The sequence below is a fragment of the Erigeron canadensis genome, chromosome 3 (genome assembly GCF_010389155.1).
Source record: "Erigeron canadensis isolate Cc75 chromosome 3, C_canadensis_v1, whole genome shotgun sequence".
Classification (NCBI taxonomy): Eukaryota; Viridiplantae; Streptophyta; class Magnoliopsida; order Asterales; family Asteraceae; genus Erigeron; species Erigeron canadensis.
The window spans coordinates 30,387,652-30,407,808 of NC_057763.1; the positions used below are offsets into that span (position 1 = coordinate 30,387,652).

General features: G+C 35.9%; 3 protein-coding genes across 3 annotated transcripts; 2 read left to right on the plus strand and 1 right to left on the minus strand.

Moving 5' to 3' along the window:
• Nucleotides 1-932: 932 nt before the first annotated feature.
• LOC122593418 (probable cysteine protease RD19B) lies at nt 933-3,467 on the plus strand. Its single transcript, XM_043765828.1, has 4 exons — nt 933-1,469; nt 2,233-2,352; nt 2,574-2,820; nt 3,037-3,467. Exons 1-4 carry the CDS (start codon nt 1,005-1,007, stop codon nt 3,300-3,302), a joined length of 1,098 nt encoding a protein of 365 aa, XP_043621763.1. The 5' UTR covers nt 933-1,004; the 3' UTR covers nt 3,303-3,467.
• Nucleotides 3,468-6,015: 2,548 nt separating this feature from the next.
• On the plus strand, nt 6,016-7,356 carry LOC122592435 (glutathione S-transferase U19-like). Its single transcript, XM_043764659.1, has 2 exons — nt 6,016-6,416; nt 6,890-7,356. The coding sequence occupies exons 1-2, from the start codon at nt 6,093-6,095 to the stop codon at nt 7,229-7,231; spliced, it is 666 nt and encodes a 221-aa protein (XP_043620594.1). The 5' UTR covers nt 6,016-6,092; the 3' UTR covers nt 7,232-7,356.
• Nucleotides 7,357-9,102: 1,746 nt separating this feature from the next.
• LOC122593102 lies at nt 9,103-10,479 on the minus strand. Its single transcript, XM_043765457.1, has 3 exons — nt 10,109-10,479; nt 9,703-9,819; nt 9,103-9,610 (listed from the first exon to the last, which is right to left on the minus strand). The coding sequence occupies exons 1-3, from the start codon at nt 10,409-10,411 to the stop codon at nt 9,314-9,316; spliced, it is 717 nt and encodes a 238-aa protein (XP_043621392.1). The 5' UTR covers nt 10,412-10,479; the 3' UTR covers nt 9,103-9,313.
• Nucleotides 10,480-20,157: the final 9,678 nt, after the last annotated feature.

Below are 20,157 nucleotides of genomic sequence, written 5' to 3' on the forward strand. Positions count from 1 at the left end.
GAAAAACAACAATATATGTCATGATTTTTTTTAACTGTTCTTATGGTTCTCGTAATCATGGTTTAACTACAACACAATATCTCATTATGGTTCTTGTTTTGGCTATGCTTTAACTATCAACAACAACATTAAGAAATTAGGTGATAATTCTTAATTACATTATTAATATGATTTTACATTTAAAAAAAAAAAAACTTTGTTGCATGGAATTGGAAAACAAATCAAATACTGAAATACATATATAATATATAAAATTACTAGTAAAAATATTATTATATTATATAAAATATATATTTACGTGAGTCTACACGAGTCATATAACAATTTAATGTCAATGTTGGCCGAGCTCTTAGATTTTTTTTCCAGGTCAGCCTGGCCCGACCCGTAACCCGAGATTTTGTAAATATAGGACCGTGGACCAGACCATATACTTAACGGGTTTGGCCGGACTTGGTTTAACGGATTTGACGGGTCGGCCTGTATTTTGATCACCCCTACCACAGTCGTTGCCACCATTACACCGCCACCACCACCAGTATTATATTGTCGCCGTTACCTTTGTCGGTATGAGCAGGTATACAATATACATTTATTTAATTTTTTAGTATATTGGAGGATAAAATCACCTTTATTAAAATAATATACGAGTGCAACACTAATTTTATAATTTAGGCCTATCTAAAACAACATTGGAACAAACCTTTGATTCCACGTAACTGAAAAATCCCTTTTATCCCGCTTTATTATTATCATTATATTATTCATATTCATATACATATATCCATTATCCAATCCAATACGAGTCTTAGCCCAACACATACATACATACTTAAGAATAACCCACCCATCAAGCAAAGGAAATCCCCATGCATCTTTTCTTTTTAATTTTTGGTAGATTACTCCGTATTACTTCACTCTGTATAAAAACTTAACCTCTTTTTATTTTGCCTGACATGCCTTACATAAAATAAATAAATAACCCTCTTCGAACCAATTAACAAAACATGACGAATAACAAGTTCACGATGCTGATCAAGAATCTCACATTGTCTTTACTCTTGATTTCCCATGTGGTCGTGGTAGTAGCAACCGCCAACGAGTTAGATATCGTCATCCGTCAAGTTACTGGAGACGAAGCAGACCATCGTCACAGGAACAACTTTAACGTGTTCAAAAAAAAGTTTAACAAATTTTACGCGTCACAAGAAGAAGACGAGTACAGGTTTTCTGTTTTCAAGACTAATTGGAATCGCGCAATGCGTAATCAGAAACTTGATCCCTCTGCTACGCATGGGATCACTCAGTTTTCTGATATGAAGATTAAGGAGTTTAAGAGGCATTTGGGGTTGACGTCTCGACGTCTGAGGGTCCCTGCTGATGCGGGCAAGGCACCGATCTTGCCCACGGATGATTTACCGGATGATTTTGATTGGAGAGATCATGGTGCTGTTACTGAAGTCAAAAATCAGGTATATCAACATGTCTTGTTATATTGTTACTTGCGATTCATATATATTAGAATTTAGAAGCATATTTTGCTAGTTATAATTAAATATATGTAGGGTGGTAATTCCTAATTAATGGAACCTTATAGTAAAATAAATATGTTAAAATTAGGGTTAATTTTTTTCTTTTTCAATGATATCTTTGTGAATTTATGTAAATTGAATATATTTGGATTGAAATCCTCTAAAGTTGAAACCAACTTTTCTAATAAAGTTGAGAACCTTGACCATTGGATTAAAATCAATGGTCAAGATTTAAAAATCATCTTTCAATCTGACATTTGATTTTAATTTAATAATTTAAGAGTACTGATACTTCCAACTTTAGTGGATCCTCATCCAATATATTTAGGTTGGTCTAACCCCATTGTTTTGTCGTATAGCGGCCTCTCGCGAGGATATTCATGTCCTCACAATAGGGTTTCATCACATTTGCCCTTTTTCTTTGTAGTAGTGATACCTATTCAATGCTACAAGTTAGAATCTAAGTATATTGTATTTTAATTTATGAAATTTGATCAATATAATAATATATGACACAGTACTTCAAAAGTAAAATTACTTTGTTGAATAGAAGAATGTATGTTTGATCAATATAGTGTGATTAGCAGATATAGAAATTAGACTAAATATTGATTTAACTATGATCACTATAAATGTGTTGTTTCCTTTTGTAATCTGCCATAAAAAATGTGACATTGTTTTTAAATTGTCAATGTGCAATCAGGCTTCATGCGGGTCATGCTGGTCGTTTAGTACAACTGGGGCGTTAGAAGGCGCGCATTTCCTTGCTACGGGTAACCTTGAAACTCTTAGCGAGCAGCAACTTGTTGATTGTGATCATGAGGTTTGATACTCCTTAATTTACTATATATATATATATATATATATATCTGTTTTGATTTGTATTTCTTCAATTTTCTTTATTCTTGTTAAACGCTACGAATTACGTAGAATATAAAACTATCAAAATATGTTATCAGTTGAATGTGGAAAGTTAAGTTATTTGAAGACTTGTTATTTAGTTGATTTTAGAGCTGTATTGATTGAAAATTGCTATATGTGCAGTGTGATCCAGAAGTACAAGGATCATGCGATTCAGGGTGTAATGGAGGTCTTATGAATAGTGCTTTCGAATACACTCTCAAAGCTGGCGGGCTTATGAGGGAGAAAGACTATCCATACACAGGAACTGACAATGGTACCTGCAAATTCGATAAAGATAAGGTTGTAGCATCGGTGAGTAACTTCAGTGTTGTATCCCTTGATGAAGACCAGATCGCTGCCAATCTTGTCAAAAACGGTCCTCTTGCAGGTATGCATATCCTTTTCTATAGTTCTCATTTGAACTTACCTATTTTCCATTACCCTTGAGCTAACATACCCCAACGGGCTTCTACCCATATCTAAACCCAACCCGTTTTGACACTTCAACCCGTGCAGACCCCAAAAAAATTAGCCACTTCTGGTAGCTTAATTCTTATGTGATCTTTAGTTTTTACTCTTTGCTAATAGTGATTTTCATATGCAGTGGCGCTTAATGCAGCTTACATGCAGACATATGTTGGGGGAGTGTCATGCCCCTACATATGCTCAAAGAAGTTAAACCATGGTGTGCTATTGGTCGGATATGGAAAGGCTGGATATTCTCCGATAAGAAGGAAAGAAAAGCCATACTGGATCATCAAGAACTCTTGGGGACCGGATTGGGGAGAGAAGGGATATTACAAGATCTGCAAAGGTCGTAATGTGTGTGGTGTCGATTCCATGGTCTCCACAGTCGTTGCAGTTAACTGACACTAATAATGCTGTTGAACCATCTAACTTAGTATATATGAAGTGGGGAACATTTAGATACATAAACTACTGAAAGTACTAAACTTTGACATGGATAAATTGAGTAATGTGTTGCTTGAATTTTCATTGAATTAATTATCATATGAGATCTGACTTTTTTGTTTATAATCAATGTGCATATTGAAATTTTATATTTCATGTGTTATGCATTGAATGAACTAGGACTATGTTTTAGGCCTATACCTCTTGGTTATATAACCGGCTGCCACATGACCAAGAAGAAATGCATAAACAGGTGTTGAGATGGTTAGTATTTCTATGTTTTTTAGTGTTTCATATTATTACAACCATTTATACACTTGATTAGTTGATTTCATGACACTAACCCATGAATGAAAGGATCTGCATACTGATTCTTGGAGGTGGCAAACTAGTTTTGCTCACATAACGGGTCAAAACGCTTAATAGATCAGTACAGGTCAAAATGGGCTGCCCCGAAATAATTTACTCTTCCCTTGACTGGAGTTTTATGCACAATTAACATGTTAAATTTAAATATTAAACTGTTCTAATAACAACAAAGATTCAGTTAGTGAAATTCTGAAGGATGCCATGGAACTATTATACTGTCTTTTGGAGGGGGCAAAATGGGTGGGTCAAGTAGCATGTCAAAGCTTGAATTCTTTGGTTTTCTGGTTGGGCTAAGTTCTGCTATTTCTCTTTTCTTTTCTTAGTTTTGTACACATGCTTAATCTATTTAAGAGAAGTAAAAGAATTTATGAGGTTCTATGCATTATTCAATCACTTTCAACACGTTTGACCTACTTGACTCATTAGAGATTAAGAACAAACCAAATCGACCCATTTAACTATACGCAGGTGGAAATTACCACCCTTTCATTTAATCGTTTATTAGCCTAGAAGGTTATATTTATGGGTGGTATCATTAAATAGTAAATAGCAACCAAGCTATAAATTAGATACCTGCATCTTCTAAAGTCTAAGCAGTTTGTTTCTTAACCTCCACACCATCAACAAAAATAATAATGAAAATACAGTACATCTTTCACACTTCTTTATAGAGACAAATAGGGAAAGATTACATTATGCAAATATACACACTGAGCCTGCTGCTAAACACTTTTAATTATATATTATGCAAGTGAAGTCATAGTGCAAACAGAAAAACGCTCAGAATTTCCATTATAAGCAAGTGAGCAACACACAAACCGTTGCAAATAAACACTATGATGCCAACTATAAGGATAACGACATTATTGTATCGTACCTGATACAAACAGAAAGGAAGAGCAGTAACCGGTGACGAAGCCATAATTTTGTATCTAGGGGGCCGAACAATCTACAAACTGTGTGTTTTGTTGAGGGGCCATTTATCTATGAATTAAACTAGTACAAACAATAATACCAGAATAGAGTTTTAGACATTGTGGAATAGCCACGGCCACCCTTCATGGCTTCATGTCATATGTTTACGGATAATGTTAGTATATTAACCAGATGGGAATAAATAATCGTACCACTTCGTTTGATAGATCTACCAGTATGTATTATATACTTGTATTGTCTATTTGATTATATACTTGTATTGTCTATTTGAATATATAATAGATTAATAAAAAAGGATGATACAAGTGTGGACTCGCGAACCAGATATAGTCTATCTTTCTTGACTTCAGTTTAACCATACAAGTGATGGGTCTTTCACCAAAAATACACAACACATGAATATGATCTACAAATATCGGCCTAAATGCATGTGTTATGTCTTTTCAATCGTTATCTCATAGTACCAATAATGCACTACTTTTCTCCTATTGCTGAATATATTTCTTCTTATATGCATTTAGTCGTAATGTTGTATTGTCACCTCTGCCATATTTAAAACTACAAGGTCTCTTATTTATGTTTTGTGAAAGTAAAAAAGTTAATTAAACAAACAGAAACATTTACAATAAAAGATTATTATTACTCTCATCGCAATTCTTTAACATTGACTGATTATGTTCATATTTACAAATTACAATACACAAAATATACTATTAAAACAATGCATAATACATTATTATCTAATGCATAGATTTTTTGGCAAAAAGTTTTTGTACACGTACTTATCATTTCCCTGGAAGTAACAGTTACTTCAAAAAACATAATAGTAGGTTCACAAATAAGTAGTATTATCATTCAGACTAAAATTAAAAACAACCAACTTTTAGATTATTAACCTTGAGTGTTAGTACTTGTTTATTTATAGTCACAATGCACAAACATTAAATTGCAAAACCATTGAACCGTTGCTAACAACTAAGGTAAAATGTAGGCATGTAACTATAATATGTTTTTTTTCCTTGATAATTTGTCTTGTAACATTTCGATAATTTGTCATGGGTCCCAATACCGTCTTCAACAGTGTATGGGGGAGGTTGACATGTAGACAGCCTTACCTGACTGCTTCCAGGTTCTACCATAGGTAGAAAAGGACCTCTAGCCTTGCTGGGCATGAGGATCGAACCCATGACCTCTATTTCTAGAGGCATGGGCTCCAACCACTGATCCAACCCAGTGGGTTGATAACTCCATAAGTCTATTTATATATATTATATGGAAGTTAGAATGAGATAAGCAATGACGTTAAACTACAAAATATTCAACAGTCAACACTCCATTGAGGAACTTGTTCAAAGTATTCCAAAAACACTTTCTTTCACTTTATATATATCACTCTGCATATATATTGGTTCGCTTTCATTTGATCAATAACATTAAATTGAAATGGAAGGCAAATGTGATGTAATACTATTAGACTATGGGTTTAGCATGTTCGGTTTAAGGGCCAGAATTGCTCTAGCTGAAAAAGGTGTTACATATGAATTTAGAGAAGAGGACTTGTCCAACAAAAGTCAACTGCTCCTTGAGATGAACCCGGTTCATAAGAAAATCCCGGTTTTGATACACCATGGCAAACCAGTATGTGAATCTACTATCATTGTTCAGTACATTGATGATGCCTGGCATGACGACTTTTCGCCTTTGTTGCCTACTGATCCTTATCTAAGAGTCCAAGCCAGATTCTGGGCTGATTTCGTCGATAAGAAGGTATGGCACCTTAATCAACTACTAATTAGTTTTGATCACAAGTTGGCGCGTTCCATGAACTTTATTATACCACTATTATATAGAGTTCATGGGACAGGCCAACTTGGTGTTATAGTGTAAAAAGCAATAACTTAGAGTACCATACACTCAGAGCAATAACTTGGTGTTATAGTGTAAAAAGCAAGAAATTATATTTTGTTAATTGGTCAAACAACCTTAGATGGTACGGAGTATTAGATATTAAGATATATAGAGTTTTATAGATATTACGGCGTCATGGCTAATATTTACCTCCTCATGGCCCACCCCTTCATATGGTGGTTGTGTATAACAAACTTTTTTGGGTTACATATCATCCCATATCAAATGGGTCACTTTAAAAAGTAGGTTGTTAGTTTACAATATATTTTCTTGAAAAATCAATATATGATATCTAATCATATAACTTGTTTGATCATACCTGGATCACTAAGATATATGAAGGAGGGAGGAAGATATGGAAAGCAAAAGGTGAAGATCAAGAACTCACGAAGAATGAATTCATTGATTTGTTGAAAATATTGGAAGGGCAACTCGGCGAGAAGCCATATTTGATAGGAGATAGTTTTGGGTATGCTGATATTGTGCTCATACCCTTCAGCTTATGGTTTTATACTTTGGATACGGTTTTGAATATGACTATAGAGAAAGAATGCACAAAGTTGGCTCAATGGGTTAAAAGATGCAACGAACGAGAGAGCGTCTCCAAGACTCTTCCTCATCCCCAAAAGTACTGCGAAATGGTGCTGGAAAGGGAGAAGAAACAAGGTCGCTAATGTATAACAAAAACGACATTTAGTTCGTGTTTCTTTTTGTTTTTAAAGAAATTGAAACTTAGCTCATGGATGTGTATGTATGTTGTTCGAGTTGATTCGTATTTGGAGCACGAGTATTATCATTATGATATAAGTCTTGTGAGTGTGGATAATGGATAGAGCCATTGAGGTATGTAAAGCTCTGGAACAATATCATTATACGATAAATCGTATTGGATGCACATATCTGGTAAATACAATACAATACTGTGAACTAGATTTTGGTCCCGTGTTAACACACGGGTTCCATAAAGTTTTTGCTTAAAAAATTGTCTATATAAATCAAAGGGAAGATGGAAGCAGACATATTGAATTTCAACTACATTAATTTCATTGCATTAAACCAAACAGCTAAAAAAAAAGTAATACTAAATTACTAATAGCAGGTCTTAAAAATTCAAAGATTCAATTCTATTATGCAAAACACTAACAATAGGTGTTGAATGCACCTCCACCAATTTTAGATTATTGATTCAAAAGTAATCATCCGCTACAAATGTTTATAATTGTTCTCAAATCTGAGGAGGTTGAATAACATGATTCATATGCATGTGAGACGATTAACATGATTTTGAATGTAGAATATGGAGTTACAATTTTATGTCAGCGAGTGGATTTTGAATATATTTAAGATTTAGAGGGATCTGCAAATAAATAAGAAGGAGCTATTTGTAAATAAAAGTTAAGTTTATAGGCTGAATTGCATTTAGGTGATGCTATGTAGGTGATTGGAAAAAAATATGGGTTCTTTTAATAGATAGGTAGATGATACCCATAACCCAAAGTATGACAAAAAGTTACTTTAAGTATGATACATGTATGATCATGGTTTTTCTAGTAAAACTGTGACACATTGGTTAAAATTTCGACTAAAATCAGTGACCCAAAGTCTGCTTATGAGTACCAATACCAAATGGATGCTAATATGGTATTCGGTACCCATTTGCGTGAAATTTCGTATCATTACGGTACAAGACAGACCGTGATCACCCATAGTTGTGAAAAGGCATAATAAATGGACTCAAAAGACCTACTGTGTGACTAGTATGGTTAAAACCTATCACAGAATAGTTATGGTTAGTAAACAAATATTTTTAACGTTTTATTATCCTTAAAGTATACGTGCTTTTCATTTTATTTGGTCATGGATCAAACTCAAAATAAATACTAAAATGATAAGCATAGAGGAGTAAGTTAAAAATCCAAACTTCAGAATTTCTTCCGAGTATATTGAAGTTTGAACACTTGTATTGCCTGCCAGATTCCTTTATCTTTATCCTAGTTAAGATTGCACTAAAACCATCCAAGTGTTGGGGTGTCGATCCAAAATATGCTATCATATAAAAATATCCTCCCCAGAGGCAGGGTGTGGTATTTGTTTGAACGTGGATGTTGTTCAATTATAAGCCTCTTCAGTCGCTATCTCGTAACGATAATAATGTATAATAATAAATGCACTACTTTCGTCCTATACGTCTCTTTTAAAATAACTTTACTGTGACCTCTTTGCTTCAAAATAATTTATTTGCTTCATTCTAGTCGCAATATTATACTTTCATTAACAATTCTACCATCTTTCATAATTCATACGAACGAGCTAATGTAATGTGTGTAATATCCAATAGAGCATGTAGTTTCTTAGACCATACTAGCAAGAGATCAATCATCATCCTTCACTTAGATCAATCATCATCCTTCACTTTGTAATTCGATCACTCATAAAATGTTGTTACACGTTCTAGGACCCCATCACATTTGACAAATTCAATGTCGAGGATAAAAATAAAGCAGCAAACATAGATGGGTTCCTAAGAAATGAAAACAGAATAATGTAGTCATATAGATCATTATCATAATGCATTTTGATTAGAAATGGTTCTTCTTCATCTGTACATTCAATTCAATTCCAAATCCAAATTACCCTAAAATCCTAAACCATAATCCGTAAAAAAACAATCGGTTAAACCCTAATTTACTTCTGCACATTTCATAGTTCAAATCAAAGCATCATCAACATCAAATTAACATAATCGAAATGGAACTTTAGTAAATGAGATTATGCTTCAATCCTAACCCATGTTTTCCATGAACACATCCTGGCTTGTTATACTGATTAACCATCCTTTTCGATTTCTTCATCTTCGGATACACTCTTTTCCCCAATTTCCTCATCCGTTGTCTTTCGAATTTATTACTCAACCATTTCGGCACCAGTTCATCATCCAAATCCGAATTATCGTCTTCCTCCACATCCGAATCCTCACTCTCCTCCTCCTCATTGTAACAATCATTAATCACCCTAAGGCTGTTACCGATTTCGTATCCCACATTTTTAACTTCCTATACCAAAAAAAATAAAAAACTTTATATTCATACTAATAATTACTAATTTATTTCACACTCACTTTAACAAAAACCTAGAAACTATTTACCTGAGTGATTTGGTACGGATCATCAACGCCGTCGATCAAACCACCGGATTTCAAGGCGGCCACGTAATCGCCGATCATCTGACGCTTCCGATAACTTAGATACGCAGGTTTAACTTCCTGTTTGGATATATTAATTCAATCATCAGTTTAAAATTATCATAAAAAAAAAAAATTCTTCACAATTTCGGATACATATACACACAGCATATATATATATATAATATATATACATACATATATCTAATATCTATAGATAAATATATTGTTTTCCTTTTCGAGATTGTAACAGAAATAACTTATTTTGGATTATTTATTAGAGTAATGATTTTTTTTTTAATTTTACATAAAATTAATAATATGTATAGATATAGATACAAAAACACAGTGAGAAATATAATAAAAGTACCTCCTGAGAGTGAATCGGAGCGATCTCATCAACAAGCGATTTTACCGAAATATCAGACACCGGAGATCCAAACTGACGTTCAATTAGATCATCAACATCCGGCACACCTTCACTCTCCTCGTCGTCGATGGTGGTGGTGGCGTCATCGTCGGTGGTGATGACGTCATCGTCGGTGGTGATGACGTCACCGTCGTCGGAGTCGGAGTGACCGACAACCTGCCATGACTCAGAATCGGAGACGACGTCGAACTCGACGGATTCAAATGCATCTTCTCCGATCAGTGACTGAAATTCATTTGCCATTTTTTCCTTTTTTTTTTTAATTAAAAAAACAAAAACAATTTTGAGATGGTTTTTGTTGCGAGGAGAAAAGTAGAAAACTTTGAAGATATGGAGGTTGTTTGTTTCGTGTTATATAAGTCAGAAGCGGACACGTGTCGAGATTTTATGGAAGTTGATACATGTGGAAGTTTTGTGAAATCTGATTGGATGGTAGACGTGTTCTTCCTGGTGGGTTTTTTGTTGGTTAGAATTTTAACAAAAGGATTAAATTATGAGAAATGCTTAATTGACAAACAAATCTTTACTAACAAGGTTTACAAACATATGTGGACCAATGAAAGAAGGAGTGAGAGTAAATAAAAAGAAAAGAAAAATAACTTTATTGGTGGTTATGGATGTCACCTATGTTTGTAAACTTTGTTAGTAAAAGTTTGTTTGTCATTCTAGCATTGCTCTTAAATTATTTATAGTATATCGGAAACATATTATGCGAATCTTCTTTTTAATGTATTTTTGTTATAGGATGACTGTGATTTTATTTAAGAATCATTTTCTTTTTTTACATATACTAGCGAATTTACCCGGATTCAATTCGGGCATTTTCATTAAAATTACGAGTATGGTACTCGCGCAATACGGCGGTGATCACATTAGTTGCGATGTGGTGGCGTCGATGGATGATGATGGTCCGTCAGTGTCAAACGGTATAGGTAATTGATTCAATGATATTTGATTTTTAGGAATAGTGAATATTTTTTAAAAGATTATAAAATGATTGTGTAAGTTAATTAATTAAAAGTAAAATGGTAATTTCGCATGTCCCAAAGTTTTAAAATTTTCAACATAGAAGTTTAACTTTTATATATCATTAAAATTATAAAACTAAAAAATATATATGTAATTTTTTCTATTAATATATTCTAAATCGATTTAGAAATAGTATATTGAATAACACAATAATTTATAAATTAAAGTATTTATTGCATTAACAAAACATAAAAAGATATTATACAATATAAAATAAATTTCTTTGTTTGTAATAAAAGATTAAGAACTTTAAATAAGCATTTAGTGAGCTATTTTTAATTAAAAATATTGTAAATTATTTATGACATCATAATTAAAATAAATAATTTTTAAGTAAAATTATAAACTTGTCACATCATATTTTTTTAAAAAATAATTTTGAAAGACAATTATCTTTTATTTATTATATAGATATACTGTATAGTTAGTTTATATATTAATCATATCATATGATATTTCGTATTTATCTTTACCATTTAAAAAATTTCTTGAAATTATTTATATCTATACTATCTAATAAAACAATCCATCTATTTCTTTTTTAAACTTTCTATTTTTAAAAACCTAAAAATACCCTTCCAATTTATTCACTAATTTAAACATTTCCATCTAATATACCTATAATACTCTTAATGAAATAATTTACAATATAGATCCCCAACACTTAAAATAATTACAGTATTACCTTTAACATCAATTAATTTTACATTTACCATAATCATCCCCTCTCATCACCACCACCTCCAACATCACTACTCCCACCGCCGCCGCATTATGCGGGCATAAGTCTAGTAATATAATGATTCTAAACTTATCAATTTAAAACAAATCGACAATTTGACTAAGCAAAAGGAATACCCTCGTAATATGACGATGAAGGTGATGGTGTGATAGTGGAAACGACGACGGGATGTGGCGGAGAAACGACACTGCAACAAGGGTAACATGAGTTATTTATGTAAAAGTGATTGATGTAAAAGGTGAAGTACAATTATTTTAGATGGGATATAAATTATTTATTTAAGTGCATAAAATATGTAGATTTAATAAATTATTATCAATTAAAAAAAATTGAGAGATAGTAGTTTGTTTGAATTAAAAACATAGATGCGTACCTAAAAAAAATAAAAAGAAAACATTGAAAATAAGATAGTTATAAGTACGGAGTAAATGAGAGAGCTTCTACGTTTGGGTAAAAAACTTTTTCACCCGTCAAATAATATTTCGTAAAACAATGAACATCATTTTTCATTGAATAATGAACATACACACAAAGTTGGACAAAATGTTCATATGAGGCTATGACAATTAATATAAGTGTAAATTACATAAATCATACCTAAGATTAGTCACACTTATAATTTAAAAATTACACGAGACATACATATCGATGTCAAATATGCACGCTGACCATACCTAATCTTAACAGAGCTTGATGGATAATTAATTTTCAGTAAATACCACGTCTGCCAAATTTATATCCAGATCTATATCTATATTTGTATCTATATTATTTTTATGAGAGGTGCCATGGTTGTGATGGATGGCGGAGAAACTAGAGAGGAAAAGAATGTCAAAGACGGTGGTTGCTGGAAGTGATTTCCGGTGGTGCTCGAAAGTGGTAACCAGAGATTTTGTGGCCAGTTTTTAGTTCCATTGACATATATATGGTATGATTGTGCAAATATATATGTAAGTATGAATTTGAATTAGATTTGTATATTGATGTATATATGAACTTAAGTTTGGATATGAATTGTTTTATGTTGCTTGGATTTGGATCTTATTTCAAGATTAGGGATCTAGTTAAGTAAAATAGGATAAGAAGGGGGCTGATATGTGGGGGTAAAACAGTTTTTTACCTCTTTACGTGCCTGGTATGTGACAATACTTAACGATCCGTCAAGCTCCGTTAGGGTTAGGTATGGTTAGTGTGCTTATTTGACAACAGTAAGTATGTCTCGCATAACCCCAAGGTTTGGTCGAAAAAGTTAGATGACGCCTTGTGGGCATTTAGAACCACGTTTAAGACGCCGATTGGCACTACGCCATACAAGTTGTTCTATGGTAAGACTTGTCATTTACCGATTGAATTAGAGCATAAGGCGTATTGGGCGTTGAGAAATTTGAACCAAGACATGATGGAGGCCGGTGAACTTAGGTTATTGCAACTTCATGAGCTCGATGAGCTTAGGTTGGGTGCATATGAAAACTCAAGACTTTATAAAGAGAAAACCAAAGTTTACCATGACAAAAGGATCCGTAGAAAGGAGTTTAAGGTTGGAGCAAAAGTTTTGTTATTTTTATCGAAATTTAAGATTAAACAACCAAAGTTAACTTCTAGGTGGATAGGTCCTTTTGTGATTAAACATGTGTATCCGTCCGGTTATGTTGAACTTTTTAAAAGGGATGGAAATGGGTCTTTCATTGTCAATGATCATAGGTTAAAGTTGTATTTGGAAGAAGAGCGGGAGGAGGGGATGGTTGAAGAAATCCCCATTTTTGATTCAGAAACTTGAATATGATGATTGAGTCTAGCTCACAACTCGTAAATAAATTAAGCGCTTCTCGGGAGGCAACCCGTGTTTAATTTTGTTTTGTCAAATTTGATTTTCATTTTGTTAGATAGGTTTACTTTGTTTTGTCAAGAATGTGCAGGTTCAAATGTGGTGTGAAGCAAATTGAGGTAAGTTTGTGTTTAAAAACGAAAAAACCGAAAAAAAAATTTCTGGAAAAGTCCCCCACTGCGCCGCAGTGGGGGTGGTCACCTTGACTACGCCGCAGTCCAATTCCTCGTCCAGTTTTGACATTTACCCCACTACGCCGCAGTGGGGGTGTGAGGAGAAGACTGCGCCGCAGTCCAAAAGCTTGGCCTCTATTGACATTTACCCCACTGCGCCGCAGTGGGGGGAGACCGAAGCCCACTGCGCCGCAGTGGGCATATTGACTGGTCATAGGGGGGAGCGGGTGTTTAAAGTAAAAAAGGAAAGGAGATATTGTTTTTTCACCACAAATTCTCAAACTCTCTTATCCTTTCTCTAAATAGGAAAAAACGAAAAAATCACCCCCAAGAACACCTTTCATTCCGAAAATCACCCCCTTATCCACCAAAATCTTGCATTCTTTTTCTTCTTAGATTATTCATCTTTCAATCACTACCATGGGAAAGAATGTAAGTTTCCTTGTTTATTTTCCTTTTAATCTTCTAATTTTGATTTCTTGATTTTTAAGGTTTAATTGTTAAATTGTTTGGTGGGTTTTATCAATTAAGGGGTATAGATGATAATGTGATGTTTAATTTCACGAATCTAACACTTGTCATCCGGATTTGAGTCTAAATCAAACCTAGGGTTTTGAAAAAATTTGGGGATTTTTGATAAACAAGTGTGGGGGAGGTTAATGTGTGATTATGTGGTGTTAATTGCTGAAAGATGGCTGTTATGTTGATTTGTTACTCCCTTAATCTGGAAATTCGTGATGAACACCAAGAACATGCCCAGAAACACCAACCCACTGCGGGTCTAGCTCACTGCGCCGCAGTGGGTGGCTTGTGACCCGCACGTGTTTAGAACCCCACTGCGCCGCAATGAGGGTTGCCTCAAACCACTGCGCCGCAGTGGTAATCCTCGACCAGTTCTGACTTAGCCTCACTGCGCCGCAGTGAGGGGGTGTTGATATCCACTGCGCCGCAGTGGGGCACCTTCCTGCCCAGATTTTGTTTGTTTTCAATACGGTTCCTGGTTTGTATTTCGCGTTTAACATGTTTGTTTGTCTTATGGTTTGTGATTGTAGGATGCTTCAGGAACTGATAAGAGGAAGTAGGTTGAAGAGGGCCAAGGAAGCAGGTCGGCTCAAAAGCAGGCCAAGGCAACAAGGGAGGCGGTTGAAAGCGCCTACACTTAAGTTCTGGCCCGGGCAATTAAACGAGAAACGCATGTGGCTGGAGTTCAGCAGGGTGAAACAACCCCACAAGAACAACTTCCTTAACAAGTTGTACTCCATCCATAAGGAGGTGGTTTGCCCTCCCAGGTATCTTGCTCCTACTGCGGCTCAACATTTCGGCATTCAAGCCGATATTAATGGATGGTTCCGGATAGAAGCTCAAGTGGGTGATCGGTTGGTTGTTAGTGACATGGCATAATGTGTTTAATAACCGGGAACCTGTGTATAGGAGTTGTGTTTAGAGTTCTATTCAACTTTGAAGGTTACAAAAGAGTTGAATAAAGTGAAGGATATTTTTGAGGAGCGATGTGTGACCTTCTACTGTGGAGGTGTTGCTAGGAAAATTTCTATAGCCCAGTTCGGCTATTATACTGGTATGTACACTTTGGACCAGTTGAAGAGTAGTGAGTTTAGGAGTTTGTTGAGGCATGGGTTGTATGTTAAGCAGGCTTTTGATGTTGAGTCCATTCCGCAATATTGGACTCGTATTACTGGTGGTGAAGCTTGGCCGTCTGGTGGGTCGGGGAGTGTTTCCAAGATCAGGAGTGTTAGGTTGAGGATGCTCCATCGCATGATTGTTACATTTCTGGTACAGCGGTCCACTCACTGGGACAAGGCGTACCAGACTGATCTTTGGTTGATGAAGTTGTTTTCAGAGGGGCGCCTAAGAGGTTTGCTTTGGCCCCCATTGTTGTTTTGGATAGGATGTGGAACCACTCCGACTCGGAGTTGGTATTGGGGCATTTCATTATGATGATTTATCGGCGTATGGGCATCTTTGATACAGACGAGTGCCAGACCGATCTTTCTCCCCCGATTTTTCAAGAGACATTGACTGAGGCCGAGTTGGTTAGGGCCAAGATTGTTAAGAAGATGACACAGACGGAGAACTCGAGACTGCTTGATGACATTGGGTTTATTGCACCGCCTCCCGTTGTGGAGGAAGCTGAGGACGTGGATATGAGGGATGCTCCACAGGAGCAGCCTAGGAGGCGGGCTCCTGCAGGTATAGATTTGACCCCTTTGAGCACCCAGCTCTAGCAGATCTACGAGGGGCAGCAGGCCAGCCGCCAGGCTTTTGATGACTATCAGCGGCGTATGGATCAGGAGGTGACATGGTTAGGGTCGCAACAAGCCCATACTAACTACACTCTTGATTATTACCAGCCGATGTGGCAGGCCCAGTATACGGGGACGGAGTTTGTGAGGCCTGACCCGATTCCACCCTTCAGCCCACCACCTATCCGTGTTCCACCTTATCGACAGGATGACGGTTCTTACTTTTTCACGCCATCCCAGATGTCCCCACGGCCCCATGAATTGGGAGGATCTCCCCGAGGGCAAGTTCAGTTTGGTCGATATATACAGGTGGCGATGCTGGGATTTCCTCTTCCATGCCTAGTTTCTTTGCAGGTGCCAGCTCTGGATTTGCTGATTTTGCTGGAGGCTCGGGAGGATTTGCCGCTGGTGGTTCTGGACAGGCAGATGATCAGCAGGGAGGCGGCTATGGCGGTTCAGGTTCAGGAGGCACGCAAGAGCAGGCCACTAGCTGGGTGGATGATCTCTTTGGCCCACCCGGTGCTCCTTATGGTTATCATGGGCAACAGCAGTGATGACGGTGATGATGATGACCTACATCCGGTACCGTGGGATGGGGTCATATGTTGATTGATATTCACTAATTTTGGCTGATGGATGACTGTACTCGATACATTGTTTCTTATTTTCTTTCTTTATTTCTGTTAGTATCCACCCTACGGGGTGATGAAACATTGTATTTGGTTATTTTTCTTTTTCTTTGGGGGGAACCCCTTGGATTCTCTTCTCATCTATTCTATGGTATCAATTTGTTGATTGTGTGATGGTGTGCGTATGCTGGCAGTAAGTTCAATGCCATATTTGTATTGCTATGTTTGATGCACACACAACTCTAGCACCTTCCGTTTTGGTACAAGTTGTTTATCCCGCCAACCAAAGTGTCCTTCCTATTTCGGAAGTGCCATTTATGACACGGGGTCGATAACTTGTTTCAAAACGGAATGTGTCCTTATTCCAATATGTGCTTTTATTTTTCTATGTCGCTTACCCCTATTTACTTTTGTTTGACCGAATATGGACATTGAGGGCATTGTCCATCTTAAGTGTGGGGGGTGGCAAATAGGTTTAAGCTACCGGGTTTATCATTTTTGTTGTTTTGCCATTGAGATTTTTATCAGTTTTGTTGATGTGTCCCTCTCGTAGGCCTTTGGATTCTATCTAGGGGTATGAGTTTCTATTTTGAACTCTTAACTGTGATGTGCATGTTTAAAACTGGTGCTATCAATTTGGCGGAATAATAGAAGTTGATATGAATTTTAAAACTTGAGTTGAACTTGTCCTTGTGGTAAATTGCTTTTGACACTTAATTGATTACTTATTAAGCAATTTTACTACAAAATGTTTCCTTGACAAAAATTTTAATTGGCGAAGTGTGTCCTGAACGATTATTTGGCTAATCCTTCGGGATTGATAACATTACTTGCATACTCATATATATCCAAAACACCCAATTGTGAGATTTCATCATTTCATATATAGTGTGTCAGGTGACGGTTTTGGTTTGTTTGCCTCGTAAATACGTCCCTCTCTTAGGCTCTGGGATTTATTCAGGAGTAAGGGTTTCATTTGATGCCCTGAACTAAGATGTGCGTGTTTAAGGTATTTCTAAGCCATTTCCGGGTTCTTTTCTTGATAAGAGTATACCGGTGATGTGTTGATTCTAGAACTTGGCCTGGTGATCGTGACGAGTACATTGGATGACGAATTGGCATTTAGGTTTGACCATACTTTTTCTTTCTTTCTTTTCATTTTTCTTTTGTATATCCATATCCATAGTATACAACCTTATACATATACTTGTCTATATTCACACAATTTTCTTTTCTTTTATACCTTAGCAATATATACACATATACATCACTATAACTTACCTTTCCATTGTATCAATCCACCTATTCATGTAAACTTCACCTAATTATACCGCCAGTCTAATCTGGAGGGCCATTGATTGTCATTGGTTTGTTTGGATGGTTTGGGAGAGTTTCAGTGGGTTGATTTGTGAAATATTCTTGTCCACGAGAATATGAAAATGGGTTAAGTTATTGAAAATTGTCTTGGATTGTTCAAACAAAGAAAGTGAAGTGTTATAGGCATGTTTATCATTGTAAGAGGGTATCTACTAGTAGAGTAAAAATGGTTCAAAAAGAATAAAAAGATTTGAACAACAGAAAAATTAAAAAAAAAAAAAGAGAGAGAGAAAAGAAAGAACTTGGGCTACTAGTAGGTATTTCTCATTTTTAAAATGTCTAGAAAGTTGTTGTATCATTATTTTTGGAAGATTTGGTTGACTGTAAGTTGTTTGAAGTTGATACACCACAATGGTGTCGAGCTTGCTTGGTACTTTGGTGGCGTTCGCGGGATAGCATCTTATGGGTTAGTGGTTTGTTGGCAATCAATGGTATGGGTTGATTAGACTATTTTGTTCATATTCAATATAACTTATACTATAAATTATTACCTTTCACTTTCAACCAATAAATTTCCCATATTCTATTGTACATATCCATTATACATAGTCTTAGTTTAACTAAACAACCACCCTTAATGCCTATTTTGACGATGTACTTGATCCTTGCGCCTTAATGGTGGAGTGACGATCCTGGTTCAAGCCTATGGTAAAAGAGTATACATCACGACTGAGCTATGAATGATTCTTCATATATACAACCCCGAAAGTAAGTTTGTTGGAGTAGAATGATATTGATAGGATCGTTTGTTTTCATTAATGCTTAGTTGATTATCGTGGCTTGCGGATTGTTCAGGTATTGTCAAACATTTCGAGTTTTCATTTAAGATTAAAACTGCTTCACCTGCTTTTTGTCATTTGACATGTTTGGTGTTGCTTCTTTTTGAAACTTGTCACTTGTTTGATAGTTTGATTGTCAAGGATTACTCTTTCTTAAATTCCGGATTTGCTTGAGGACAAGCAATGCTCAAGTGTGGGGGGATTTGATGTGACTAATTTATACCCATTACCCACATCGTTATTGGCCATTTTACTATATGTTTTAAGTCGATTTCGTATGCATTTGGCGCGTTTATGGTGTTTGTTAGTGTTTACAGGCTCTAAACAGGATACGCGTTCATTTGGTACATTTTCGGATGATTATTGGCCCGGAAGTGCATTATGATGATGAGAGTTGATTTGAGTGGAAGAGACGGCAGAGTTTGGCAAGTAATCGAGATCGAAATAAGTTGGCTCTGTACAAGCTTGTGACTGCGCCGCAGTGGAGGTTGCCATGCCCACTACGCCGCAGTCCTGATCCACGGAAAAAATGGAAAACACCCCACTGCGCCGCAGTCAGGAAGGGAGAAAAGTAAGCCGTGGAAACGTACTGCGCCGCAGTGGTGGTTTGCTTAGCCACTGTGCCGCAGTCAGCGGGAAGTCAAAGTCAAGATCACCTCACTGCGCCGCAGTGAGGGAAGGCTCAACCCCACTGCCCCGCAGTGGGTGCACGGGAGAACAGGTATTTCCTTGTTTTTGCATCAGATTTCGGAGGAGTATATATAGAAAAACCTAGGTCAAAAATTAGGCATCAAAACTCTTTCTAGGAGCTGTTCTACAAGGTTTCTTCTCCCTCCAATCAAGATTATTTCTTAGGCGGATTCGTTGAAGATTCACGGGCACCCATCTAGATCGTATCTACTTACCGTCTTGCAATTTATTTTTCTTCAAACGATTGGTACATCATGTTTCTCTTCAATTTTATTTATTATTGTGGATTGATCATGAGTGGCTAAACGTTTAATCATCCACCTTGATGAAACGAGACGAATAATGTTATTGCAATATTTTTAATTCAAAAGAGTTTATTTAATTATCGTTGTTCTGTGATCTTGATGATGTTAATTTTTTTTATTAATTAATTTTGATATTGGTTGCATATAATTCTTCGTTGGTTGTACCAGTTGAATGTGTA